Consider the following 26,399-nt stretch of genomic DNA (forward strand, 5'->3'; position numbering starts at 1 on the left):
ATTTTACTTTTTTTTTTTTTTTTTTTAATTTACGATAGTCACAGAGAGAGAGAGAGAGAGGCAGAGACACAGGCAGAGGGAGAAGCAGGCTCCATGCACCGGGAGCCCGATGTGGGATTCGATCCCGGGTCTCCAGGATCGCGCCCTGGGCCAAAGGCAGGCGCCAAACCGCTGCGCCACCCAGGGATCCCTATTTTACTTCATTTAAAAAATATTTATTTATTTGAGAGAGAGAGAGATTGCTTGTGCGGAGTGAGGCAGAGGAAGAGAGAGAACCTCAAGCAGGCTTCACACTGAACCCAGAGCCCCACAGGGGAATGTATCCCACAACACTGAGATCACCACCCAAGCTGAAATCAAGAGTCAGATGCCCAATCAATTGAACCACCCAGGCACCCTTGCCTCATTTTTTTTTTTTTTTAAGTAATCTCTACACCCAATATGGTGCTCAAACTCACGATCCCAAAATCAAGAGCTGTATGCTCCTCTGACTGAGCCAGCTATGCACTTCCATACTTAATTCACTATGTTATGTATATTTTATTCCTCTAAAAGTTGATGCAATTTAGTGTGTAGATAAATGTCTTAATATTATGAGCTATTAGAAATCAAATTTAGAGGGGTGCCTGGGTTGCTCAGTCTATCAAGCATCTGACTCTGGATTTTGGCTCAGATCATCATCTCCTTGATCTCAAGGAGATCAAGTCCCTTGTCCGGCTCTGGGCTCAGCAGGGACTCTGTTTGGGATTCTTTCCCTCTGCTGTGCTCTCTAAAATAAATAAATCAATATTTTAAAAAAAATCAAGTCTACAATGCAGGCAAAATATGTCTGAAAGGAAGTGTTTTTTAACACTACTATATATTTTGCAAATACATTTGGGTGAATGGAGGCTACTGTTCTCACAAAAGAGAAAAGTTCTAGCTGATTAAAATTGTAACTAAATGAAATTTTACTTTATCAGTTTAAACGCACAGAGGAAAGAAGCTAACGTATGTCAATCCAGGATCAGCTAAATTGATTTTGTTACATCCATAACGTTGATTATAAAAAGATATTTTTTTTAAACGACGTCTCTTTATATGGTCTTATGAGAAAAAGTTTGAAGGCAACGTTGTCACAGTGAACATATTTGCCAAATTTGTGAATACTGGGTATTAAACTGTCAACTTTTTGTTTCGGGAAAGGACTTGGGGGAGGAGCATTTTCACGTTCGGCATGCTGCACCAACATGTATAAATTTACTGCAGAAATACTCTTATTTTTATGGTTCTGGAAAATAAAGCATTTCATCTTTCTTTTTCCTAATAACAAAAACAACCATCTCTTTTGGTGGTTACTAGGCAACGTTGGCCGGATCAAACCATCCGCAAGGGTGAAGGGGGAGACGGTATTTCTCTCGGTTTTGCTGGCGAGTCGACAGGCGGCCATCTTTGAACCGGGAACGGCTCTTACAGTCTGAGACGGAATGTGGTCGCTAGGCAACGCCTCGGCGCCGCCACCATCTTTGGAGCACAGCTATTTATAAATTTAGAAAGTGAGATATCCTAGCCTACCTGATGCTTGCTAGACAACGCCTTGGCGCTGTCACTACCTTAAAACCGGGCTTTTCATTCTCCTTTTTAAATAAATGGAATCAAACCATTTCAAAGAGAAATTACGAAAGTCTACAAGAACTACGGGCGCCATCTTTGTTAGGGGCATTTGACTTCCGGTTGAAGAGGAAGAGAACCTAACAGCTTGGGGGAGGTGCTAGAATAAAGACCTAGGGATGGTTTGAGTTGGATGAAGAAGGCGGGAAGTCCACTTCTCTTCCAATCAGCTCCCCATCTCGCCCTTTGGCAGCTTGGGACGGCCGACCGGTAGCCCGACTTAGTGTGACTACGGTCATGCCCCAAAGTGGTCACTGACTGCCCCCACGAGGGGACTGGAGGGGGTTCCAGATGGGCGAAGAAGGGACGGAGGGCACCGTGCATCTACTTTGCCTCGCGGCCTCCAGCGGAGTCCCCTTGTTCTGCAGAAGCAGCCGCGGCGGCGCCCCCGCCCGCCAGCAGGTGGGGCCCTAGATGCCTGGATCTCCAAAATAGAAGGCGGCTAGGCACGTCCTCTCTGGGTCTTCAAGGGAGTAGGGTCTGGAGAAGTTTCAGAGTTGAGTTTAGAGAGTCAAGGGTGCAATGAATGGACTAATAATCCTGGTTCCCAGAAGAGGTGGGGCCAGGGGATCCGGAAAGAGGAGGGGGCGGGGGCCCTGGACACTTGGGTCTCAAGGTGGAGGGGATTGGGGGCTCCTGTCTGATGTCCCCAACCTTTCCCCAGCTCCCGTTCTCTGTCATCGGTTCTCTCAATGGAGTCCACATGTTTGGGCAGAATCTCGAGGTGCAGCTGAGTTCTGCAAGGACGGAGGACACCACCGTGGTGTGGAAAAGCTTCCATGACAGGTCTCCAAGCGGTATCTCTGGGGGCAGGGACAGGGCCTGGGCCACGGCCCCTGTTGAGCCCCTAGCCCTACCAGCTCTCCAAGGCCAGCTGTGTACTTCACTGTGGAATCTTCCACAAGCCAGTTACCCTCTCTGACCCCTGAGTTTCTCTGTATGAGAAGCAGGTTGTGCTGGCTGGCACAGGATGGAGCTAGCATCCAGGAGCAAGGGCAGACTCTGCTCTCCTCATGGCCCTGTTTCCTTGGCCTGGACTCATTCTTCCTTCTCACCTTCCTTTCTCACAGCATCACCCTCATTGTTCTGTCATCTGAGGAGGGCACCTCGGAGCTGAGGCTGGAGAGACTACTCCAGATGGTGTTTGGGGCCATGGTGAGACTCCCCAGGCCTCTTCCCCAAACCCAGAAATCTGAGCTCTCAGGAAGGTCCTCCCTCACATCAGGAGTCCAGATCCCCAGCCCCTCCTCTCTTATTTGGTTCTTCTAGGTTCTTCTTGTAGGACTTGAAGAACTAACCAATATCCGCAACGTAGAGAGACTGAAGAAGGAGTTGAGGGTGAGGCTGCTGGACAGGAGCATGGAAGTTAGGATTCCAGATCACTGACATTTGGAACTACAGATCCCAGCAGCCCCTGGGGCAGCCTGGTCTTTTGACCCTAGAACCGGGCTCAGCAGGGCTAGTTTTCTGAAGGGGAGGCAGCAGATCTGGGGTCCACCTGGGTCCTAAGCTCATCCCTCCTTCCCCCCTGCCAGGCCAGTTACCGCCTCATTGACAGTTTCCTGGGGGACTCGGAGCTCATTGGGGATCTGACCCAGTGTGTGGACTGCGTGGTTCCTCCAGAGGGGTCTCTTCTGCAGGTACTGAGGATGCACTGGGAACCCTTAAACCTGTCACTGTGGCCCTGGCTCAGTCCTCATCCTCTTACCCCTGGACCGTTGCCTCAACCTTTTCTCATCCTTTTGGCTTCTGTTCTAACCCCCACTTGGCCTAAGAGGGGTTTTTCTACACAAAGAGCTTACCCCACCACCTCTCCCCAGCTCACAGCCATCCCATGGCTTCCATCACTCCCAGGACAAGCTCCCGATGCCTCAGCCTCGTGTTTGAGGACCTGTGGAATCTGAAACCCACCAATGTGCTCACCCTGACATCTGCTAACTCCACAATCCACCTTCCCCCAGCTGCCTCAGGGGTCCCCCCCGATCCCAACAGCTTCCCAACTTCCTTGCTTTGGCACATGCTGTTCCTTTTGCTGGTGAATTTCCATCTGTGCTTCCTTAAATGTGGTTCTATTTGATTCCCCTGGCATGCAGGCCTCCCATGGTGTGACTAGGTGCAGGTGATTTGACCTCTCCAAGCAGGAGAAGGTGGCTGATTGCACCTTCTTGAGACATAGTAGGATTCAATACACCACACCTGTGTCTGTTGTGATTTTCTGCTTCAGTACCACGTGTCATGTTAGGGAGCAGCCACCCTACTGTTTAATTTAGTGTGACTTGGGGATTGTACTTGCATGTGAAAGTGAAGGAGGGTGAGGCACATGAGCATGCCACTAGGCAAGCTCTGAATTGTATGTGGGTCTCTTCACACTCCTCGCCCACCTGCGAAGTCATTCCCGCCCCTGCTCATGTCTCCTCACCCAGGAAGCCCTCGCTGGGTTCACCGAAGCGGTGGGCACGGCCTTTGGCTGCCTGGTCGTGTCGGGCCGGGTGGTGGCAGCAACAGAGAGCTGGTGGCGGCTGGGGACGCCGGAGGCTGTGTTGCTCCCCTGGCTGGTGGGGTCCCTGCCACCTCAGGCCGCTCGCGACTACCCGGTGTACCTGCCGCACGGGAGTCCCACGGTGAGTTGGGGGGCGGGGCGTCGGGGACAGGTGGGACGCGAGGAGGCGGGGCTCCAGTGGGAGGGGCGGGGCTCCGGTGGGGAGGGGCGGAGCTGCGGCCACCCCTTGCGGCTCCCCGCTTCAGGTCCCGCACCGGCTTCTGACCCTGACCCTGCTGCCGGGCCTGGAGCTGTGTCTGCTCTGCGGGCCGCGCCCTCCCCTCAGCCAGCTGGATCCACAGGTCAGTCTGCGCCATGTCCCCGCTTTTCCCCTCTAACGCCCTTGGCCCGCCAGTCCACCCCCTCTCCCCCCACCTTGCCCTGCAGGCGCCATCTGCTCTGGGCCCACCCCTCGCCGGCCCCGCCCCTCCAGTAGGCCCCACCTCCTTGGACCCGGTTCCATTCCCGTTCCCGTCTGCGTTCTCGAATCCCGTTCCTCCGGGCTTGGCCCTTTCCTTGGTCCTCTCTGCTCCCCTATCTTCGTGGGCCCCTCCTCTCCCTGGCCACGCCCCTTCCCTAGTACCCGCCCCTGCCCTCACCCACCCGCCTGGCCTCAGCTTCTGGACCGCTGGTGGCAGCCAGTGCTAGACCTGCTGCGGGCCTGCGTGCCGCTGGGACCCCGAACGCTGCCCGCTGGCTTCCCCCTGCACGTGGACATCCTCGGGTAGGGCTCGGACGGGGGCGTGGGTTGGGGGGGCCTCATCCCCTCTGCCCTGGCCATGACCCCACCTCCTTTGTCACAGGCTACTGCTTCTCCACCTGGAACTGAAACGTTGCCTCTTCACGGTGGAACCTTCTGGGGATCAAGGTGACTGAGGAGGACGAGGCTGGGAGGGGCTTGTGCCCAGGAGGGGCTATCTGTCACCCTCTTTTTCCGGTCCAGAGCCTTCTCCTGAGCAGCGTCGGCGCCTCCTGCGCTCTTTCTACACCTTGGTCACCGCCACGCACTTTCCACCAGGTCAGCGGCAGATAGTGTGCCCTCTTTGCACATGTTAGGACTGAGTCTCAGATCACACAGGGAGGACGGGGCATCCACACTGATGCAGAGGGCAGGGAGGTCCCAGCCTAGAAACGCACAATCTACTGGGCAATGCCTAACAGTTAACCCTGGGATTTAATCTCTCGCCAAGTGCTTATATACATAATGACTCACTTCATCATCATAGGTCAGGTGAGGGATGGCTCGCTATATCATCATTCTGATACTACAGATGAAGAAACTGAGGCTCACTTAGTAAGCAGCAGGGAGCCATGATTCACAGTCAGCCTGGTTCTCATGTCCACACTCCATTGTACTGCTGCAAGTATAGACTTTGCCAACAATATGCCCCTCAGGGTGAAGGTGTTCCACAGAGCCTAGATTAGGAAGGAAAAGTGGTCTTAGAACCCCCAAGGCCCTAGGGAGACGAAGGAAGGGACAGGACTGGCCCCTCCTGGGTTTGTGACTCCACCTCCCCCACCTGCCTCCCCATGTAAAGTGGGAGGGTTCCAAGGGCTGTGCCTGGAGCCCAGTGCCTGCCACCTGGTCAGCATACCTGCGTGTCTGTGATCTGTATTGCTAAGCAGATTGTTCAGGGCTGCACACAGCATCCCCAGGAAAGTGGAGGACGGGGGCTGGCTGGGAAGAAGGGGGAGAAGGTCCAGGTCTTTCTTCACGCAACTGCCAGCCAGCTGGAGCCATGAGGCCTTCACCCATGAGGACTCAAGACTTAGGCTCAAGTGTGGTGTTGCTCCTGCAGGCTGGCATTCTAGTTTTCTGGGCCCACTGGTCACCTTGGCCCTTCCTGTCCTTCCTCCAGAGCCGGGGGCACCAGAGGAGAAGGTGGAGGATGCAGTCCAGAGGACCCAGGTGCCAAGAGCCTGCTACCTGGTGTCCGGGCCCGAGGAGCCCGGCACGGGATGGCGGCTGGTGGCTCTGCAGTTGGGGCCACGGCGGTTGCTGCTGCTGCTATCTCCCCAAAGTCCTACCCATGGGCTGCGGGGCTTGGCCACCCACACTCTGCATGCCCTCACCCCACTCCTCTGACCCCTGGGTGTGAGCCTTTAACACAGACACAGCTATTAGCATCTCTCTGTTTATTCGCTCACAATAATACACAGCCCCTGGACGGGGAGAGGGCAGGAGGGGCTACGATGGGGTGGGGTGGGAGGGGAGGAGGCGCCCACTTCCCTGGCCCCTCTCCCCTCTGTGCTTAAGGGGGAAAGGGAGGGAGGGGTCTCCCCCTTACCCCCCAGAATGTAAACAGCAGCAGATGAACAAAAATAAAAATACAAAAGGCCGGAGGAAGGTCCCAGGCATCCCCCCACCCCTGGGGTCTTCCCTGTCACCAGTGGAGGTCCCCTCGCTGCCCCATCCACCAAAGCTGCCTCAGTCCTAGGGGCTGCCCGGCACCGGCCACATCCCCGGGGGCAGAGTCCAGGGCTCAGAACTGCTGGGCCAGCAGCTCACACAGGTGACGAGAGACAGGTTCCTTGCTGGTGCGCAGGGTCAGCCGGTACATCTGGGTGGAGGACAGGGCAGTGGGGACTCAGGGAGGAGGCAGAGGGGACAGAGAACCCAGGGGAGGAGGACACAAGAGAGATTGAAGAGGAAAAAAAGGGCCAAAGGATAAAAGTGATGGAAGGGAGAGGAGGCAGGAATAAAAGCAAAAAGTGGGGGGGGGGGGGGGGAGGAAACTCAGAAGAGTGGAAAGGAAATGGAGTGGCAGACAGTAGACAGAGGACACAGGGACACAGCACAGGGATGTGATTAAAAAAGAGCACAGTGAGGCAAGGGGTTACTTGTCAGCCTCAGGGCCACCTCCTAGACCACCACTCACCTGAGCCTGGGCATTGGGCTCCAGCCGGAGCAGACAGCCCACCTGCAGGGCTTTAGTCTGGATGATTCCAGCCCCCACGAAGTTCTCAGGGTTGGGGTCCACATTGTCCAGGAGAGCAGAGCCAAACCCCAGGAGCTGGGGAAGAAGGGCAGCCGTCAGAGGGGGCCAGATCTGGTAGCCACCAGGCAGTGGCAAACCAGCTCCCCAAAACCCTTGCGAGTGGGAACTGTACTACACCACTTTACAGATGGGGGAAACCGGATGGAAAAGTGGGGTCCCCTCCCCAAAGACCAGTTAGGGAGAGGCAGGACTGGGGTGTGAGTCCAGGGGCCCCTCTCCTGTCTCGCTTAGTGGTCACTCACTTTGGCCTTAGTGACTTCTGCATCCATGGGGTGGTTGGCTTTGAAGATTTTCTGCGCCTCCTGTTGGGGGCTGGGGGTGGGGAAGGTTCGGGTCAGTACTGGGGAGCCCCCTGCAGCCCTGCCCCTGTTGCAGCTCCGCCCCCATTGCGGCCCCGCCCCCCTGCTGCTCACAGGCTCAGCTGCTTCCAACGCTGGAAAAAGTCCTGGGCTGCCATTTCTGTGGGCTGGAAGAACTTGTTGATGGTCACCGGGAGCTTCAGGGTGAGGGACTGGGGGGCGCCCCCATACCTGGCAGGGGGCCAAGAAGGCTCCATCAGACCCCCGCCCCGCCTCCAGGAGACCTCCGCGGCTCAGCCGCTGGGCACTACCCCAGCACCACTCACCTGCCCCGCCCCACTCACCGGAAGCGCACGGACAGGAGCGGGGGCGTCAAGAAGTCCCGCAGACACTCGATGTTGAGCACCTGCTGTACCTGCGCCCCGCCGTCCACCTGTGCGGCCACACGCTTGGTCTGCACCGCTAGCTGTGCCCGCCGGGGGTCAAGGAAGCCAGGAAGAGGCCGTGAACCTCCAATGGTTCCAAACCTTCCCCACAGCCCCAGCCTGCAGGCCTCTGAGGGGCCGGCCCTGCCGTCCCCGGCACAGCCTACAAGGCCCAAACTCAAGTGAGCCCTCTGGCCACCCACTGGGTCCTACTCCGGCCTTCCACCATGGGCTCTGTGACCTCCATTGGGGCACACGTCAGCGTACTAAGGCAGAAGCCTTCTGAGGCCCTGATGGCTGGCTTGAGTTAGAATCCTAAATCTTACCACCTTAGTGACTACAGGCAAGCTACTTGACCTCAGCCCCATCTTGTTCGTGTGTCTGGCATGGTCAGGCCACCAAAAATGGCAGCAGCAGTATCACCTCTACCATCAGGTTTGCAAGGATGGGGTCTTATGCATCTCTGCCCCTGCCCCCCACCATTCCCAGTGCAGAGCTGAGCCTGTGGGAGCCTCTGGAAATGCTGACAACTGAATGAAGCTAAGAGCTGAAAAAGTCCTCAAAGCTTTGGACCCTAGCTGCTGTCATTTCATGGGCATGAAAACCACTATCAGAGAAAGGATAAAGGACTGACACCTTCCTTTATGCCAGCCACCCTTCTAGAGTTTTCCAACCACACTGACCTTCAAAAACAACACTATGAGAAGGAAGAGGGTCTATACTTCAGATAGGAAGGCTCAAAGAGGCAAAGTGACTAGTTCAGATCACACAGAAGACCCTGATCAGCAAGCACCAAGACCGCCAGGCCTGGCTCTTGAGTGTGGGAGGTACTCGAATCGGGGGTATGGAGCCCAATAGAGGATGAGGTCAGGGCATGGAAGGGGCCTTACAGGGAAAAACTGAGGCACACTTATCCCATCACTTCACTGTCCTCAGGCTGTCCTGGGCGGGGAGAGGTCCACCCCTGTATCAAGTAACCATATGCTCAGGATCTCAAGTAAGAAGACTGACCAGGGCTCAGGACCTGGGTCCATCTGCTTCCCAGTGGCCAGGAAGGCAGACCTGGAAGGACCGGGGGAGGGGAAGGGGGCTGGGCCAGGCCGGGAGGATATGAGTCTGGAGGTCTCCAGGGTGGACGACAGTGGGTGAGAAGTTCTGGAACTGCACCGATGTCTTGTTGCCATAGAAGAGATACATGCGGCCTGCGGAGGGCGGGGAGAGGCAGGGCTCAGTTTGAGTTCCTTCAATCTCCTCTCCAGATACCACCCAAGCCCCAGTGTCCTGGAAACCCCATCCCCACACCACCCCCTTCTGGACGCACCTAAGTTCTGCCGGAACTCCGACTTGACTCCGATCTGCAACAGCTGGTTCTCAAACAAGACCCCATTGTTCTTGCAAACGAACCTGGGTGAGGGTGGTGGGGAAGCTCAGGATGCCAGGGGGCCTGTCTAGGCCCCACTCTGTGCTCCCCACCTGTCCCCATTCCTTCCCTGATCTTTCCCATGACTCACTTATTCAGCAGCTCATCAGCTTCTGGGATGGGTGGCCCGATGTCGTCAGGACCTGGGCTGCAGGTGGGGAAAGCAAATGAGATGGGAACAAGTTGGGGGCTAGAGAAGACCCGGAGCTAAAAGTGGGAGACAGTAACCCCTCAAAGGACAGAACCCCGGAATGCATATACCCAGATTCCCCCAAAGAACACCAGAAGCAGGCTGGCGATTGCCTCTAAAGGGATTAGGATGCTGGTGTGTGCTGCCACCCCTGCCCCCTGTCAGAGAACCCCAACTTTGATTCCCCTCCAAATCCTTGCCTCTGCAGCTCATCAGGACCCCCTTGATAAGAGCTTGAAGCCCCCTAACCCTCCCTGGGGACACAAATCTGCCCCCCAACCCTGAGGCCACCCCTTACTCAGCAGCTGGAGCTGGGTCAGCCAGCAAAGCCATGGGGCTCTCAGGGGCAGGCGGCTCCAGCTCGCTGGGCCATCCAATCCCAGAGCAGACAAGAGAAGACAGGCGTGGCAGGCAGCCAATCCCAGAGAGGCAGCAGAGGGCCGGAGAAAGAGAAAGAGGGAAGAGGGAAAGAGAGAAGGAAGAGCAGGCTGAGACATGGTGATGGGGAAGGACGACACAGGGTGGCTAGGGTCAGCCAAGAGTCCAGAGTGGCCAGAGGGAAAGAGGAGGCCAGGGGAAGTGGCAGCCACGGCGACAGAGGCACAGGGACAGGGAGGGGGTGGGGGCTGTGAGGGGACAGCCCAGGGCCCAGGCAGGTGGTACCTGAGGAAGGCCTCCTCGGGGGTGGGCCCCAAGCTGGGTTGGGCAGCTGGGCCATCGGAGAAGACGTCCACCAGGAGGTTCCCTGCACCCGAGGTCGCTGGGGGTGCGGCTGGGGGAGGGGCTGCCCGCAGCCCCAGGAGGTCAGCGGAGGGTGAGGGCGTCGACTGCAGGAAGGTGCAGGTAGAAGTGAGAAAGGAGTAGTGGCCAGCGGACCCAGTCCCATGGGCCTAGCCCTGGGGACTCACCACAGTGCTAGGGGTGGGCTCTACGCCCCCATTGATGTCATTGCTGCTGGGGTCCCTCCGGCTGTCATCCAGGGCGCTGCCGGCCCCAGGCCCCTTCTTGCGTTTCAACTTGGCCAGGATGGACGACTCTCGCTCCGGGAAGGGCGGCATCTCCTCCAGCACTGTGGCCTGCGTGGGCAGAGGGCAAGCGTGGGTCAGGGACAGCCCCATGGCAGAGGAGAGGGCAATCAAGGCACAGGGGTGGAGGAAGGACCCGTGGTTCTGACCAGGACATCGGTGCTGGCCACCGAGCTGAGCGTGAGATACTCGACAGCGCGCTGCTGCAGCTCCACGTCGGCGTTGCGCAGCTGGGAGCCGGCGCGCAGCACGCCCTGGATGGTGGCCTTGGTCTCCGGGAAGAGGTTGATGAACTTGATGTAGGTGGACAGCAGCAGAGCCCGGGTGGCCACACTGCACAGGTGGAACTTGGAGTGCAGCAGGGAGAACTGCACTGGGGGGCTGTGCAGGGGGGCAGGGGGGCATCAGCAGGTGGCTCCCCTGCCTCCTCCTGGAGTGCCCCTCCCCCACTAAGAGGCCATGCAGGGCAGTGGCCTTTGTGATACACTGTCCCAGAGGCTCCTGGGAGCTGGTTTCTCCTGCAGTCACATGGTTGTGTGAGAAGCCAAGAGGATCCCTGGGAGCCCCATCACCACCGGCCCTGGACCCCTCAGAAGTACACATATTCACCCTCTCACCTGGAGCGGGGGTCCCCCGCAATCAGATTCCCAAACTCCCCGAGGATGTAGCCGCCAACCTTCACCATGTTTTCGTGGCAGGCTGGGGCCTGGAGCGCCTGGAGGCAGGACAGGACGGGTGAGGATAACAGGAGCAACATGTCCTGACTTAGGACTGCTCAGGGGTGCCAGGAGCAGGGCGAGGCCCTCAACGCCCATTAACTTGCCGAACACTCACGATGCTATGATGTGGCAGGGATAATAGATGGGGGAAACTGAGGCCCAGATCGGTTAAGTGACTGGCTCCTGCTCACAAAGTGGTAAAATCAGGTGCCACCTGGCCCCCTTTAATGGGGCAGAGGGAGTAGGAAACTGCCAAACCTGGGGATTGGTGCTGCCCCAAGGCCCACTAACCCTCACAGTGGCCTGTGCAGGCCCGGCCCCCAGGTCCCTTGGTGGGGGCTGCTCTGAGGACAAGGGAGGAGGATGGTGACCACGGGTGGCTGGCCCCACAACCTCAGCTGTCCTTACTCTGCCTCACTGCCCTACTATGGGGGTGAGGTGGGGGTGCTGACCTCAAAGACGGTCTTGGCAGCATAGCCCTGGACGTCATCACGGTTGGTGACGATCTGTAGCACACGGTACCATACCTCCTCACTCACGTAGTCACCCGCAATGCGGATGAGGTTAAGGATAGTATCCACGTACCAGCTGTAGTCTACTGCATACTTCTCAGCCAGGATGGCCACCTTCAGGACCTGCCAGCCAGGGAGGGAGGACAGGTGTGAGTGTGTGCACACACACGTCATAGTGTGGAATAATCAAGTCTGGGCTCACCACTGTTCCCATCTGGAAACCCCAGCCCCCCCTCCCTCAGACCCAGGAGTCTAGGTCCCAAGACCCTCCACCCTCAGACCCAGGGGTCCAGGCCCCCAGCCCCCTCCTCCTGCAGATACAAGAGTCCAAGTGCCCAGCTCCTCCCAGAACTTACAATCTCTTCACGGATGGCATAGTCAGCTGTCTCCAGGTACCTAAGCATTTCTGACACGATTTGCTTGGCATTGCTCCGGTCACACATGGCATAGAGGAGGTCAGCCGCCCGCTGTCGCACGCTGACATCCCGCTCCGTCTGAGGGAGGAGAGCAGGTGGGGTATGTTCTAGGCTCTGCACTGGCCTCTGAGCCCTGCACCTCTCTGAGGGAGCAGATATACAGGCCAATGTACAGGGGCTGGCCTGGGGCAGGCTCCGACGTGCAGTACCTTGAGGGCGTTGATGACAGTGTCAATGTGGGTCTTGACCGCCTCATGGGAGAACTCGGAGCTGGCCAGCGTGCACATGCTCTCCAGGGCCAGGTAGCGCAGGTTGGTCTCCCGGTGCTGCAGGAACTGGCCCAGCTGGTTACAGGCTCGCACCAGGAGGTTGGGCTCACTGCCGGCAAGAACCAGAGAAGGGGGCTGTGAGCAGGGCCTCCTCCAGGACCCTCAGGATCCGGCTCTTAACTCTGGCCCTCCTCCTGGTCATAACTGCTCCTGGTGACCCAGACATCTGGGCTGTTGAGCCCAAATGAAGAGAGTCAGGAATTCTGCTTTCCAGAAGGGGTCCAGCCCCAATCTGGTGAGCTAACAGTGTACAGCTCATTGCCCTCCCACCTAGAAGTCACAATTCCCAGACCCAATCTCCTAGGATGCAGGAGTCCAGGTCCCCAGCAGCCCCAGGCAGGCACCTGTCATAGTGGATGATGAGGCTGATGGTCTCAAAGAGGATAGCGTTCTTGGCGTTGGAGTGCTGGACCTTCTTGGACTTGGGGGGCTCCTGGGCTTTGTTGAGCACGGTCTCCAGACACTCCACCAGCCGCCCCTTCACAGCAGCATCCTCTGGAGAAATGGAGGGCATGTCCCGGGATGAGCTCTCTGTAGGCCCTGCCCATCGGCTGGACAGGGGGCCACCCCATGGCTCTCATCTTCCACAGGAAGGGTGCGGGCTGGGATCTCTGCTCCTTCAAACTCACCCTTGGTCTCCAGGTGATCAGGGAAGATACCGCTCCAGACCTCGATGGTTGCCCTGCTCTGCGCTGACTCCCACCCCTGTGAGTTTCCCAGTCTGCAACACTGATACCCTTTAGGTTTCTCATAGAGCAAAGAAACCTTTCCCAGAGATGCTGTGAAACCGAGGTCTCCTCGAGGAGCCATCTGAGTGCCTGAGACAGACACACACACACCAACCGGAGCTGACACAAATCCCAACAACTGCCATTCTGTGGAATGCAAGGTCACACCATGTGCATAGGGAAAAATGTTGCACGCAAATATATCAGGTAGCTCTCGGGGTACAGGAAACAGGCAGCTCTGAGCCAAATCCAGAATGTGGGATACCCTTACAACGCAAAACTCTTCTGGTTTCTTCAAAAACAGGTAGTAGGGGTTGGGAGGGCTATTCCAGACCCCCCAAAAGAGACAAAGACATAATAAGATCTAAGTTGTGGTTCTCGATTGTACTGTATTTTGTTCAAGCCATTCAAATAAAGCTGTGGACAATGGGGGTGGTTTGAATGGTGCCTGGACAGCAAATGCTGCTGTGAAGTGATCCTGATTCTTCTCAGGTGTGACAAGGGGCACTGTGGTTTTGCATAGCATTCTTGGTCTCCTGAAATGCATGCAGACGTATTTTTGAGTGGGGGCATTATGATGTCTGCAATTTCTGTCAAGTAAGGGAGCAAGTAAGTGTATGTTTGAGAGAGCAAGCCAACAAGGGCACAAAGAGCAGCATTAACTGTCTCCATTGGGTCTCTGGGCCTCTCTCATTATGCTATTCTTGCAAGTGATCTTTATGTTTGAAATTTTTCATAATAAAAAGTTGGGGTGAAAGTCAATGTCACAGAATAAAGAGGCAATCCTTCTAGATTAAGGCAGGAATTTATGGGAAATAATTAAATTCAACATTTGTTTCTTTTACTTCTTCTTCTTTTTAAAATTTTTATTTTTAAGTAATCTCTATGCCCAATGTGGGGATCAAACTTATGACCCTGAGGTCAAGAGCAGTATGCTCCACTGACTGAGCCAGCCAGGCCTCCTTCAATACTTGTATCTTAAGGGGTGCCTGGGTGACTCAGTTGATCGGGCATCCGATTCTTTTTTTTTTTTCGGGCATCCGATTCTTGATTTCAGCTCAGGTCATGATCTCAGGGTTGTGAGATAGAGACCCACATCCGGCTCCACACTCAGCAGGGAGTCTTTCTTTCTCTCTCTCCCCCTGTTCCTTCCCTGCACGTTCTCTGTCTCTCTCTAAAATAAGTAAACAAATCTTTTTAAAAATTAAAAAAAAAAAAACCCACTTCCATCCTGATTGGATCCTATTTTGAACACTGTATGTCGGAGATAATTAAGAAAATCCACAGTGGGTCGAGACCACTGGGGAGCTGTTGTTAGCTCTTCAAGTGTGTCCACAGAATTGCTGCTGTGAAAAAAAATGCCTATAGTTTTTAGAAATGTGCCACAAAATATAAGATAAAACCATCATGATGTCTCTGATTTCTAAACACTTTAGGAAGGGACGCCTGGGTGGCTCAGCAGTTAAGTGTCTGCCTTCAGGTCGGGGCATGATCCTGGGGTCTCAGGATCGAGTCCCGCATCGGGCTCCCTGCAGGGAGCCTGCTTCTCCCTCTGCCTATGTCTCTGCCTCTCTCTCTCTCTCTGTGTCTCTAATGAATAAATAAAATCTTAAAAAAAAAAAAAAAAACACCACTTCAGGAAAAAAAGAGCAAAGTAAGAGCACGTGTGCACAACAAAATGTGAAGTCTAGATGGTGGGTACTCTACCTGTCTGTACATTGGAAAAATTTTTCATAATAACAGTATCAGAGAAATTTCTTGTAGATAAATTGGGGATGGCCTCTCTTCCCCGGCACCATTTGCTTGGGGCCATGGCTACAATTCCTATAACGCAGAGGGTGAGAGGAAGTGAGGTGCCTGCTCTGGGCACACCCCAAAAGATGAGGCAGGGCTCCTGGGATGCAAGTGAGCTTAGAGATCTGCCTGAGGCTTGAGCTCTTCCTTACAGGATGAGAAAGGAGCCAAGAGGGGGAACAAGGCTTCCCTAAGGCCATGTAACAAAATTCAACACTGGCTTTCACAGTCTGGAAGGGGCCTCTGGTGTCACCTCCATTATTATAGTTGACTGGCATATGCCTGCACACTCTGGTATGTTTGCACACACAGACGTGTGGACACACACAGACTTGCACACCTGATCATGCATTCACAGATATACACATGTGTGCACACACATGCTCGTGCACATCTGGCTGTAAAGACTCAGGGCCACACAGCAGTCCCTGGCTACAGCGGATGCTCAGTACCCTGGGTGAACCAAAGGGAACGAGCTTATCAATCACCTGCTGCATGCTGACCACATAGCATGGGGTCCCTCAAAATTGCTCTGTGAGGTCAGGGGAGCTGAGGAAATGGGAGCTCAGGGTGAGCCATGGCCTATATGGTAGAGGTCCAAAGGACTTGGAGCCAGATGGTGGCGTCAGGCTCTGCCTCTTAAGTCACTGCCTGGGCCTAGAAGGGTAAGGTCTCCTCTCCAAGCCTCAGCCTCCCTGTTTTCATATTGCAGGGATGACTCCCCCTCACCAGTTCTGTTGGGAGGGCACAGACACCCCTGGCGTGTGACCTGGCTCACACGAGGCTCATCATCCACACCATGGCTATGGCCTTGAGCAACAAGGTCACAAAAATGTCTAACAGACTTATGCTAATTCAAACAGCACCTCCTGGAATTGCCTAGAATCACCCCTCCATCTGCTGGGTGACCCTGGCCAAGGACCTCCCCTCCCCCAGCCTTAGTTTTGTCACCTACAAAATAGGTGTGACAAAAGCCCCTATGTTACAGGGCTAGATCACAAGCACAAGCATGTCTTCACAGGGATCCTGGCCCCACAGCAGGGGAGCAACAAAACACAAGTGACCTATTTGATTCTTTGAGCTGCCCTCCCCCATACCTACAGCCTCACAGAAATCCTGACAGACCCCAGGCCCTGGCCCCCGCTGTCCCACCACCAGATCAGAGGCCCCAGGTCCCAACCCAGATGGGCTCAGCGGCAGTGGTACCTGGCGGTGGGTAGCACTGTAGCAGCCGCAGGAGCTTCACTGAGAGCCAGGGTGCTGGGACAAAGTAGTAGGTGTAGTCCTGCAGGTCGGTGGAGGCCGAGGACACAATCTGGGGACGGAACAGGGGGTGAGGCATGGACAGGGAAGGGCATGGCACAGGGGCAGGGCAGAGCAACACTATCTTCCCAAGGGGGTGCAGAAATATGAGGCCCAGGGAGGGGAGTGAGGAAGCCTGGGGCACAGTGAGTGACCTAAGCCAAGGCTCGCTGGCTTTTCCAGTAATGCTGCTGTCCAGTAGGAAGTCTGCCAATCTGATCCCCTCTAGTGAGCCCCCTAATCCAAACAGTAGCCTCACAGTGATCTGGGTTCCTCCAGTTATCATAGATCACACCAGTTCACTGTGGACTTGTGTCCTTGTCGCTGTGCCCCAGGACTGGAAGCAGCTCAGGGGCAAGAACCAGCTCTGCCTCTTTTCTAGATTCTAGGCCTAAGACAAGATCAGACGTAAGAAAGGCTCAGGGAAGATGTGGGAAAATTAGTAAAAGAGTGTGGGACTTTCTCTCCTTATGGCAAACTCTTGCTCAGCCTGGGAAATCCCTCTTCCAGGAATCATCCCCACCCTGCCCTGTGCCACGGCCATGATAACACATATGTGCCCTGCCTCCAGTGTCACTGTCTGGGTCTCCCAGACCAGCCTGGCATACGGGAGTATTCAGGGGTATGGTGAATGGATGACAAAGCGATCAAATGAGCTGGTATGTTTGTTCTCTTGGCCTGAGAATCCAGGCCTCTTCTTACTTGCCTAGGAAATGTTTATATTCACTCTAAGTGTCAATTTAGGGGATCACCTTTCCCAGGAATCCTTCCTAGACTTCCAGGCTGGTTAAAGTGCCTCTTTTCAGGTCTATAATGCCCTATACTACTTCCATGACAGCACAGATCACCCCTTTTAGGAAAATCTGGGATGGTCTGCCTGCCTTGCAACATCCCCACCCCCCTTCCCCTCCCGCCAACAGGACAGAGCGCTCCAGTAGAGCTTGGGTCTGACTCATCTGTGTCCCCAGAGCCTGGCACACAGGCGGCCTCAGGCCATGTTCCCAAGACAGGGGTGAAGGTGGTAAGAGGAGCAGAAGGAAGGAGAGGAAAGGAGACATATGAGAAAGAGGGTCAGGAGAAACAGCAGGGAAAGTAGGAAGAGGCATGAGATAGTGGGGCAAAAGGGAGGATATTAGAAGAGCCACTCTCACCTCCTGGGCACTCACAATACTCAGGCCCATACTAATGTTATATAGACTGACTCACAGCAGCTACACTGTGAGATGGGCACTGGTACTGTCTCCCATTGAACAGACGGGGTAAGTGAAGCCCAGAAAGGTAAAGCCACTTGTCCAGGGCCACACAGCCAGGAAGTGGCTGAACCAGCATGAACCTAGCTCAGAGGCTGAGTTTGTAACCACTGTGCTGGGCTGCCTCTCTGGGAGAGTGAGGGGACCAGGGAGGTGCTCCAGGGAACAGAGATGGCCAGGCCGGCCTCCTGTAGCCCACGACGGGACCACACCCACCCGGCTCAGGCGGGACACTGCCAGGGAGATGCATGTCTTGAAGTCATCTGGGTTCTTCTTGCAGAGGCAGGTGATGAGGCTGACAGCTGCCGTGACCACACCCTGCCGAGGCAGATAAGCGGCAAGTCAGGGCTACCGGGCTGGGGGTCAGCCTGGGGACAAGGGTCCAGGCTGTAGACCTGAAAGCAGAGACTCAAGGGCTGAGTGGGTGATGGGTGATGGGGACACTGGGCAGGATCCCTGGGCAGTCAGGGGCAGGTGGGTATCAGGGATGGATATGGGGGTTTCTGGACACTTGCGGGGACTTAGTCACTTGTCCTTAGTGACAAGTACTAAGGACACTAGACCAAGATCTCTATGTGCCTGAGTAGAGGCAGGGACAGAGGCAGGGGTGGGCCCTGGGCATCCAGGTGGGAATCAGGGCAGGGGTGGACAGTCCCTGGGATTTTCCATGGGTGTCCGGTGGAAGGATCTGTGGGTGAATTACTGGGGGTGGCTCTGGAAGCCAGCAGCCTGGGGTCTCCAGGTGCCAGGCAGGGGGCTCACCATGTGCTGGTCGTTGAGCAGGTGCACCACACGGGCCGTCCACTCGCCCATGGGCACTAGGTCAGGTGAGGCCTTGTACAGCCGTAGCAGGCACAGGGCCGCGCTCTGTTTCACACTGTCCATGCTGTCCCTATGGTGACACGATTGGGTAGGAGGATGGTTAGTGCGACCCCAGCCCCACACAGATCTCCCCTCCTCTCCTGGTCCTCCTCAGGAAGGGTAGCCAGCAGCAGTTGGGCAGAGCCAGGTGGACCAGAGATCCAATCTGGTGCTGCCCTTCTCACCCACCAAGCCTCAGTTTTTTTATCTGCAAAATGGGTTCCATCTCAGTCACCTTGGGGGCCACCGGCAGAACAATGCAAAATGTCAAGCCTGGCTGTGCTCCTTCATTCCTTTACCAAACACTTACTTTGTGCCCACTGGGAGGCTCAGAGGTGAACACACTGGTCCAAGTGACTGTCCTCACAGAGCTTACTTTCTAGCCAGGCAGTCAGTATCCTAGCGCACACACCAGATACTGTCTGGTTTCAGTGCTATGGCACCAATGAGTGCCAGGTACAAGGAGCGCTGGGAATGCTATTTGGCAAAAAGGCCTCTCTAATAAGGCAGGTGAGTGGAGAACTGGGTTTAATGAGCAAAATCAGAAAATCTCTGTACTGCACAACCCAGGGAGAGGGCACAGCCTGTGTGGAGGACCTGGGGCAGTCACAGGCCTATGTGTGGCTGCAGTGAGTGAGTGAGCAATGCGGGGGGAAAGGTGGGGAAATCGGATGGAAGGACAATGAGCCAGACCATGCAAGGCATCAAGAACCATGGTAATGACCCTGCTTTTACCTAGGGGGACATGAAGCTGCTGCAGGTGACAAGCAGGGCAGCAGCAAAATCGAGGGGAAAGCGGTAAAAGCACCACCCAGAGCCCTTTTGCTCTGACCCAGGCACCCTGTGTGACTAACTCATTCATCTCCTCTTTTGGGCAAACTGAGGAACTAGGGTCAGACATGCATGCCTGAGGTCCTGACTGATGGAGTGCAGTTCCAAGGGAAGCTGCTGACCCTCACTGATGGGTGGTATTATGATGCTGAGACTGTTTTCGGACTCTTTACCTCAGGAGGAATTAGGGAATGAATAAAGGACACTGTGGACGAGAAGCTGGCACAGACTCAAGCACAGAGGGGGCATGCAGGGATGTCCTGACAGCCCAGGCTCTGGTCTCAAAGTCAAGGGTTTCCTAGACAGGACCCAACCAAAGCCTGAGCAAAAGACACAGAGGAAGTCCCATGAGGGATGACCCGCACAAGTCAAAGGCCAGGTGAAAAGACATTTCACCAGATGTGCAAGAGAAAACAAGAATTGCAGCGACAAGGCAGCTCTGATTCCTCCTGCCAGCCAGGCAGATGCATGCATGTTGGCCAGGCCAGGAATACAGTAGCCCTCATGCAGTCACGGGAACAGGCCCTCAGAAGAGGAGTGGGGCCACCCCTGGTCAGCATGCTACTGGGAGCTATGCAGAACATGCCCAGTGATTCTGCTCCTGGACACCCACCCTGAGGTGGACACATGTGCATGTCCAAGGTGACGGCTCCAGAATGTTCGCTGACCGATGGTCATTAACTTAAAACCCAAACCAGTGGAATGGTCTCTTCACAGCTCACATGTCATGTGCACTGACCCCGAGCCATGCTCTGTTCTAGGTATTTCTCCAACCCTTGTGGGAGGTGACCTGTACCATCACCTCCAGCTATGTGTAAGGGAACTTCCACCCACACACTGAATGGAGGAATAGGAGTTATTTATCACCTTGGGTAATTTAAACAGAGACTATATGACTATTTTGGTAAAGCTTAAAATTATGTAATGCAGGAGTGCCTGGGTGGCTCAGTCAGTTAAACATTGGTCTTCATTCAGTTCAGGTCATGATCTTGGGGTCCTGGGAAAAGCCCCGCACTGGGCTCCAAGCTCAGTGGGGAGTCTGCTTGAGATTCTCCTTCTCCCTCTTCTCCTCCCCCTGCTCAAGTTCTGTCAATAAATAAATGAAATTAAAAAACAACAACTATGTAACACAGGTGCGTATGCCCAGGTATCAAAGGACAAGGAGGTACAATGGAAATAATGACCATCGAATGCGGGGCACAGGGAGGGAGAAGAAGATGGAGAGGATATGAGGGGTGTGAAGGGGGGAAATTGAACTGTTTCCCTTCTTTAAAAAAAAAAAAAAAAAAGCTGTCATACCATAATGACCCAGAAATTCTACACCCAGGTATCTACCCATGAGAACTAAAAACAAACTTCACACAATGTATTTGTACATTATTCAAAGGAGTCAGAGGGAAACTTTTTGATGAATGGATAAATAAAATGCGGTCCCTCCAGGCAGTAGAATATTATTATTGGGCCATAAAAAGGAAATAAGTATAGCTGCATACAATATGGAGGAATCCCGAAAACGTTACGCCAAGCGAAAAAAAAGCCAGACAGAAAAGGCCACGTATCACATGCTCCCATTTATCTGAAATGTCCAGAATAGGCAAATCCAACGAAACAGAAAGCAGATTAGTGGCTGTCTGGAGTTAGGGGGAAAGGCAATGGGAAGTGAGCTGCTAATGAGTATGGGGCTTCTTTTTGGGGTGATTGGAATGTTCTGGAATTAGTGGCAGTAGCTGCACAATACCGTGAATGTACTAAAGACCACTGTATTTTACACTGTTAACTGTTAAAACTTGGAATTTTATCTTAATTAAAAAAAAAACAAAAAACAAAAACCTGCCTAAAAAAACATATTCCTCTGTGCCCCAGTCACCGTCAAGGCCAAGTTTTGGGTGTCGAGAGGATAGCCAAGCACTGAGATAAGCCCAGCCTGGCCCCCACTCTGGCAAAGCATTCGTTCCTTGGTGTGAAACTGGAATATCACCTCTGCTCAGATGAGTCTGTCACACTGGCTGTTTCCTTGGCCCTCACAAGCACCAAGTTCTGCCTGCTTGGGATGGCCGGCAATTTTGCCACAACTGATCACTCCGTCCTCTGGGTAAGTTTCTTCGAGTTCTGAGCCATTGCCCTTTCTACACTTTCCTCCCATTTCCCTGGCCACAGACCTCGACACACTGGGCCACCACCAAGTGACCTTAGGTCACTTCTCACATTCCCCGAGGGACTTTATCTGGCTACAACTTTAATCACCGTCCATCCTGCGCTGTCCCCTACGGTGGCCTCAACCACATGTGACTACTGGACACAGGAGGTGGGGCCAATTGAAACTGGTGTGTGTACATTACCCTCACATGTGGTGAGGAAGTAAACCACTACATGGATAATTTTCATGTCGATCCAGTATCCAAATGAAAATACTTTAGATGGACCAGGTTAAATTAAAATAATAAAATAAGTTTCATCCGCTTGTTTTTACTTTGTCTGATGTGGCAACTAGAACTGTGGAGAATGTGTGTGGCTCGAGTTCTATTTTTAGAGCTCTGTCCACGTCTCTCCCACACTCCCTCTCTGGCTCAACTGCCTGTCGTCCAGCTGCCTACTGGACGTCTCTGCCCAGATGTCCAATAGGCACCTCATATCCAGAAGAGCAAAATCCAGCTTGGGTCCTGCCTCTTGCTCCCCTGCTTCTCCCTAGGCTTCACATCCACCTATCTATTCAAGCTCATTCTCTCCTGCTTTCCCACCCCATGTAATCCATGCTGTAAGCTTCACTCCCAGAACATACCCAGTGATAACCTCTACTGCTACAACCCTGGTCCCAGTCACCATCAGCTCTGACCTGGACAACAACAAACATCTCAGTGTCGCTACCGCCACCCCAGTTTCTAGTTCTGCATATGGGCTCTTGAGCTACTTGATTCTGAGGAATAAGCCTCTTTCACTGGTTCTGGAATGTTCTCCAGCATTATCCGTTCAAACAGTGCCTCTGTCATATTCTCTTCCTTCTCTTCCCCTAGAGCTCTAAAGATTTTGGTTTTGTTTATTGAGTAATCTCCACACCCACCTTGGAACTTGAACTCATGACCCCGAGATCAAGAATCGCATGTTCTACCAACTGAGCCAGCCAGGCGTCCCTCTAGAACTCTAAATAGTAGTATGTTAGACCTCCTCCATCTTCCGTGACTCTTAACCTCTGTTTTGGAATCTCCCATCTCTGTTTCTCTGGGCTGCATTCTGATTGGTTTCCTCAGTTCTTTTTTTTTTTTTTTTTTTTTTTTTTTGGTTTCCTCAGTTCTACTCCTTGTTTACTAATTCTGCTTTGGCTCTGTTGATCCTGCTGCTAAGCCAGGCTACTTAAATAATTTTTTCCACTTCTTTTTCAAATCTGCTTACACTTGTTTTTTGTTTTCTTATTTATTGAAACATATTACACATATTTATTTTACATTGTATATGAATGTTCCAATTCAACTGCTATTTCTAGTTTCCTTTCTGCTGGTTCTTCCTCATGGTGTCCTGTGGCTTGTGTTTAGTGAGATTTTTGACCTTGAATTACTCAAGCAACTTGAAGCTTCATCTATGGTGAGGGCAGGCTTCTCCAGAAAAGGCTTGCTTGCTTCTGTCAGGCACTGGGCTACTACCAGTTTAAATCACTTTAAACTAAAGATTGGCTTAAGAATTTGTAGTCAACCCAAGTAGGGAGAAATCAGGCTGAAAACCAGTGTGTGGGCTGCTCTGACCCAAGGTTCAAAACAGGTAATTTTGCTTATAGCCCCCAAGGGGATTTATTTCTAGGTCATCCTCACTTTGAAGTGTGGCCTCTGGAGCCTCTCCTTGGACAAGCTGTGTATCCTGTTCCCAAAGGCTGCAGGGCCCCAAAAACAATATCTAGGTTCACCCTCTAAGCAAAATCTGGCTTTGGCCCTCTGCTCATCTTTCCTCTTAGCTTGTAGCCTGCAAGCTCCTTACTCTCTTGCTAGCTCATGAATACATTGAAGAATATTTCCTTTCCTCTTTCATCCCACATTGATACGTTTCAGCAAGAGCATTAGTCAGGAATCTAGTCCACCATGTTGCCAGAAATATAAGTCGTACCTTCTCCCACACCAAGCTGAGTGATCTTTTAAAAATACAAAGCTGGGATGCCTGGGTGGCTCAGTGGTTGAGCATCTGCCTTCCGCTCAGGGTGTGATCTCAGGGTCCTGGGATCAAGTCCTGCATCAGGCTCCCTGCATGATGCTTCTCCCTTTGCCTGTGTCTTTGCCTCTCTCTCTGTGTCTCTCATGAATAAATACATATTTTTAAAATAATAAATAAAAATACAAAGCCAATCATGTCACGTGCCAACTTAAAACATGCCAACCCCTCTCATTTCAATTAGAATAAAATCCAAACTCCCCTTATTCTATCTCTTGTTCACTGCACTCTAGCCACAAAGACTATCTCTTGGTTCCTTGAATACAGAAAGCTCATGCCTCAGAGCCTTTGCATGTGCTGCTCCTTTCACTTGGATACTCTCCAACATTTTTTTTAAGACTTATTTATTTATTCATGAGAGACACAGACAGAGAGGCAGAGACACAGGCAAAGGGAGAAGCAGGCTCCTTGCAGGGAGCCCGATGTGGGACTCGATCTGGGATCCCAGGATCACGACCTGAGCCAAAGGCAGGTGTCCAACCGCTGAGCCACCCAGGTGTCCAACATTTTAAAATAATTATCTTCTCATCATTCTAGTCTCAAATTACAAGTCATCATCTTGGAGAGACCCTCCCTGATGAGTGTATTTAAGTAGCTTCCACTACCACCTCCCTCGCCCCCTACTACTGTTTTGTTTTCTTCACAGCATTTATCACTATCTGAACTCATCTTACTTTTTATGTATATATTTGCTCTTTTAAGCTTCCTGTAAAATGTAAGCTTCCCAAGGTTGGGCACAACAGTCCTTGCTTCTCCCTCCTGCCTCCCAAAACCCACAACAGTGCCCAGCACACTGCAGGCACTCAAAAAATATTTGATGAATGACCTGCCTCAGGACTCCAGTGTCTTTCATGCCTTTCCCCTTCACACAGCCAGCAACTCCTCCTTACCCAGGTCTCAGCCTGATGCTACAACCTCTAGGAACCTCTCCCTGATCCCTCAGACTAGGCTAGGTGTCCAACGAAATGTCCTTCCAGACTTCTGTGCTCCACAGCATGGTTCCAAGAGTAATTATACATTTCACTCTGCAGTCATTCAATGTTTCCCACTCTGGGCCATGAGTGTTTGGGAAGACGATGACCATGTCCATTTCTGGTCATGACTATATTCCTAGCAAGCAGCACAACACAACACTTTGCACGCATATATGCTCAACAAATGTTTGCTGAATGAATGAACCAAGATGCAGAAGCTCTGGAGGGCTGTTGCTGGTGTAACTTAATAGTTATCACCTCATCTATACTAGATATTAAAGGTCAGTTAATCAGACAGACACCCCATTGGCTTTGTTGGGTTGGCGTTGCACCACTGAGTTGGGTTGGTGAGATGAAGACAGAGAATCACAGGGCTGAATCTAAGCCCAGCATTATCCCCACATCCTGGCTTGGAGGTCTTGGGCAGGTGACACAAGCTCTCTGACCCTCGAACGTGGCTAAACCTTGTCTATTCCACTCCAAACCCCAGCCCACCTGGGTCCCCAGTGCCTCACCCAGCCACCAGGATGCGCGGGATGTCAGCAGCAAAGGCCTCGCCCATCTCACGGCTGCCCACGTTGGCGATGCAGTGCAGGGCCAGGCACATGAAGGTGGGGTTGCGGCTGGCCAGGTCGTTCTTGATGGCATTGTTGATGAGCCGGATCAGCTCAGAATTTGAGTTCACCAGAACGGAGATGAAGAGGTAACCCTGGGTGAGGAAGGTGGGAACCCTGTGGCTAAGTGATCCTAGGTCCCCAATCCTCTGACCTGGAGTCTGTACTTTTAGCCCCTTCCTCCCTCAGACCCAGGAGTCCAGGTCCCCAGCCACTTCCTCCCTCAGACAATTTCCTCCCTCAGATCCAAGAGTATAGGCCCCCAGCCCCCTCCTCCCTCTAACCCAAGAGTCTAGGCCCCCAGCCCCTCTTCCCTCAGACCCAGGAGTCCAGATCCCCAGCCCTCTCCTCCCTCAGACCCAGGAGTCCAGACCCCCAGCCCCCTCCTCCTCAGACCCAGGAGTCCAGGCCCCCAGCCCTTCCTCCCCAGACTCACTATTTGCTTCTCTGTGTACTTGTTGGAGCTGAGCAGATTTACGGCCTCCATGTGCCCAAAGTCAATGTCATGGCCAAGCAGGAAGATGAACAGCAGTTTACACACATATTTTTTCTTACTGTAGCCATCTAAGGCTTTGTCCCCTAGGGCCAGAGGGAGCAGGAAGGGGGGGGGAACAGATGAGGAAGGATCATACCTATAAGTCCCAAGTATCCTAGTTCCCAGTCCCCTCCTCCCTCAGACCCAGGAATCTAGGCCTCCAGCCTACCTTTGAACTTAGAGCGGATATTGGCCAGTTCCTTGTTGATTCTCTTAATCTCTGCCTCCTTGCTCTTACCTGGGGAGGAGAAGGCAGGGCAGGTGATGAGGGTCCCAGACAGTTGAACTATCTGTCCTCTCTTTCCTTGGCCAGGTCCTTCCAGCTGGAAGGGCATACTCCTTCCTCCCTGAGGCCCCGGGCCCCGGGGCTTAGGCCAAGCCTGGGCCCCATTTCTAGCTGGGAGGTGGGAACCATGGCTTGTTGGTCTTTACGACCAAGAGGAGAAGCCTGGCACACACTATGGGGTGATCCCCAACTTGTCCCTCTTTCCTCCTCTCACTGTGGTCCTCGAACTGTCCTTGCCCTGGGGTCTCCTGTCTCCACCCACAGCTATGGTCATGCCTCCACCACCAGCCCCTGGAACTGGTCTGGCAAGAAATATGTGACGAGGGAACAAATGAATGAAGGGCTCGGCTGTCTTTTAGCTGTCTCCCAGGACCCTCACCCTACCACATCCCCACCAAGTTCAGCATCTCCTGAAAAACCTGCTCCAGTGTTACGAAGGTCCCACTGCCTCCCAGTCACCGGGCCAGATCCTTAGGTTCCGAGCTTGCCCTCTCCTGTCCTATCCCTCCT

General features: G+C 53.5%; 2 protein-coding genes and 1 long non-coding RNA gene across 8 annotated transcripts in view; 1 reads left to right on the plus strand and 2 right to left on the minus strand.

Annotated features, from left to right (window-relative positions):
- The first annotated feature begins 1,700 nt into the window (after positions 1-1,700).
- Positions 1,701-6,849, plus strand: FUZ (fuzzy planar cell polarity protein). 5 transcript variants are annotated; one of them, XM_038528188.1, is made up of 11 exons: positions 1,708-2,052; positions 2,315-2,436; positions 2,721-2,805; positions 2,920-2,988; positions 3,186-3,290; positions 4,074-4,271; positions 4,396-4,491; positions 4,807-4,913; positions 4,993-5,057; positions 5,133-5,207; positions 6,049-6,316. In XM_038528188.1, exons 1-11 carry the CDS (start codon positions 1,942-1,944, stop codon positions 6,273-6,275), a joined length of 1,260 nt encoding a protein of 419 aa, XP_038384116.1. In that variant the 5' UTR covers positions 1,708-1,941; the 3' UTR covers positions 6,276-6,316. The 5 variants fall into 5 exon arrangements, with proteins under 5 accessions (XP_038384117.1, XP_038384119.1, XP_038384118.1 ...); XM_038528192.1 differs by having other exon boundaries at positions 1,974-2,096; XM_038528191.1 differs by lacking the exon at positions 5,133-5,207 and having other exon boundaries at positions 1,704-2,052.
- LOC106559652 lies at positions 5,345-6,202 on the minus strand. Its single transcript, XR_005354517.1, has 2 exons — positions 5,785-6,202; positions 5,345-5,605 (listed from the first exon to the last, which is right to left on the minus strand). It is a non-coding gene; the product is annotated as an uncharacterized LOC106559652 (long non-coding RNA).
- The window catches only part of AP2A1 (adaptor related protein complex 2 subunit alpha 1), a 32,499-nt gene continuing 12,410 nt past the window's right edge, over positions 6,311-26,399 (minus strand). Inside the window, exons 2-24 of one of the 2 annotated variants that reach the window (XM_038528186.1) lie at positions 25,773-25,841; positions 25,505-25,647; positions 24,970-25,163; positions 18,360-18,489; positions 17,814-17,915; positions 16,252-16,360; positions 12,868-13,018; positions 12,404-12,572; positions 12,135-12,272; positions 11,719-11,901; positions 11,165-11,262; positions 10,697-10,928; positions 10,431-10,598; positions 10,186-10,349; positions 9,821-9,886; positions 9,424-9,480; positions 9,234-9,316; positions 9,025-9,114; positions 7,832-7,955; positions 7,602-7,718; positions 7,431-7,500; positions 7,069-7,203; positions 6,311-6,750 (exon numbers count right to left, since the gene is read on the minus strand). In XM_038528186.1, the coding sequence (XP_038384114.1) occupies positions 6,673-6,750; positions 7,069-7,203; positions 7,431-7,500; positions 7,602-7,718; positions 7,832-7,955; positions 9,025-9,114; positions 9,234-9,316; positions 9,424-9,480; positions 9,821-9,886; positions 10,186-10,349; positions 10,431-10,598; positions 10,697-10,928; positions 11,165-11,262; positions 11,719-11,901; positions 12,135-12,272; positions 12,404-12,572; positions 12,868-13,018; positions 16,252-16,360; positions 17,814-17,915; positions 18,360-18,489; positions 24,970-25,163; positions 25,505-25,647; positions 25,773-25,841 (2,870 nt within the window). In that variant the 3' untranslated portion in view covers positions 6,311-6,672. The remainder of the gene's footprint in view (positions 6,751-7,068; positions 7,204-7,430; positions 7,501-7,601; positions 7,719-7,831; positions 7,956-9,024; positions 9,115-9,233; positions 9,317-9,423; positions 9,481-9,820; positions 9,887-10,185; positions 10,350-10,430; positions 10,599-10,696; positions 10,929-11,164; positions 11,263-11,718; positions 11,902-12,134; positions 12,273-12,403; positions 12,573-12,867; positions 13,019-16,251; positions 16,361-17,813; positions 17,916-18,359; positions 18,490-24,969; positions 25,164-25,504; positions 25,648-25,772; positions 25,842-26,399) is intronic. The other variant, XM_038528187.1, reaches the window with a different exon arrangement.

The sequence above is a fragment of the Canis lupus genome, chromosome 1, assembly GCF_011100685.1.
Source record: "Canis lupus familiaris isolate Mischka breed German Shepherd chromosome 1, alternate assembly UU_Cfam_GSD_1.0, whole genome shotgun sequence".
Classification (NCBI taxonomy): domain Eukaryota; kingdom Metazoa; phylum Chordata; class Mammalia; order Carnivora; family Canidae; genus Canis; species Canis lupus.

Excerpts from the sequence above, each read along its gene's own strand:
- FUZ (XM_038528188.1), top strand. The coding sequence starts at position 1,942 with ATGGGCGAAGAAGGGACGGAGGGCACCGTGCATCTACTTTGCCTCGCG. Across the intron at positions 2,989-3,185 it reads GACTGAAGAAGGAGTTGAGG|GCCAGTTACCGCCTCATTGA; the intron begins GTGAGGCTGCTG and ends CCCCCCTGCCAG. Across the intron at positions 3,291-4,073 it reads CAGAGGGGTCTCTTCTGCAG|GAAGCCCTCGCTGGGTTCAC; the intron begins GTACTGAGGATG and ends CTCCTCACCCAG.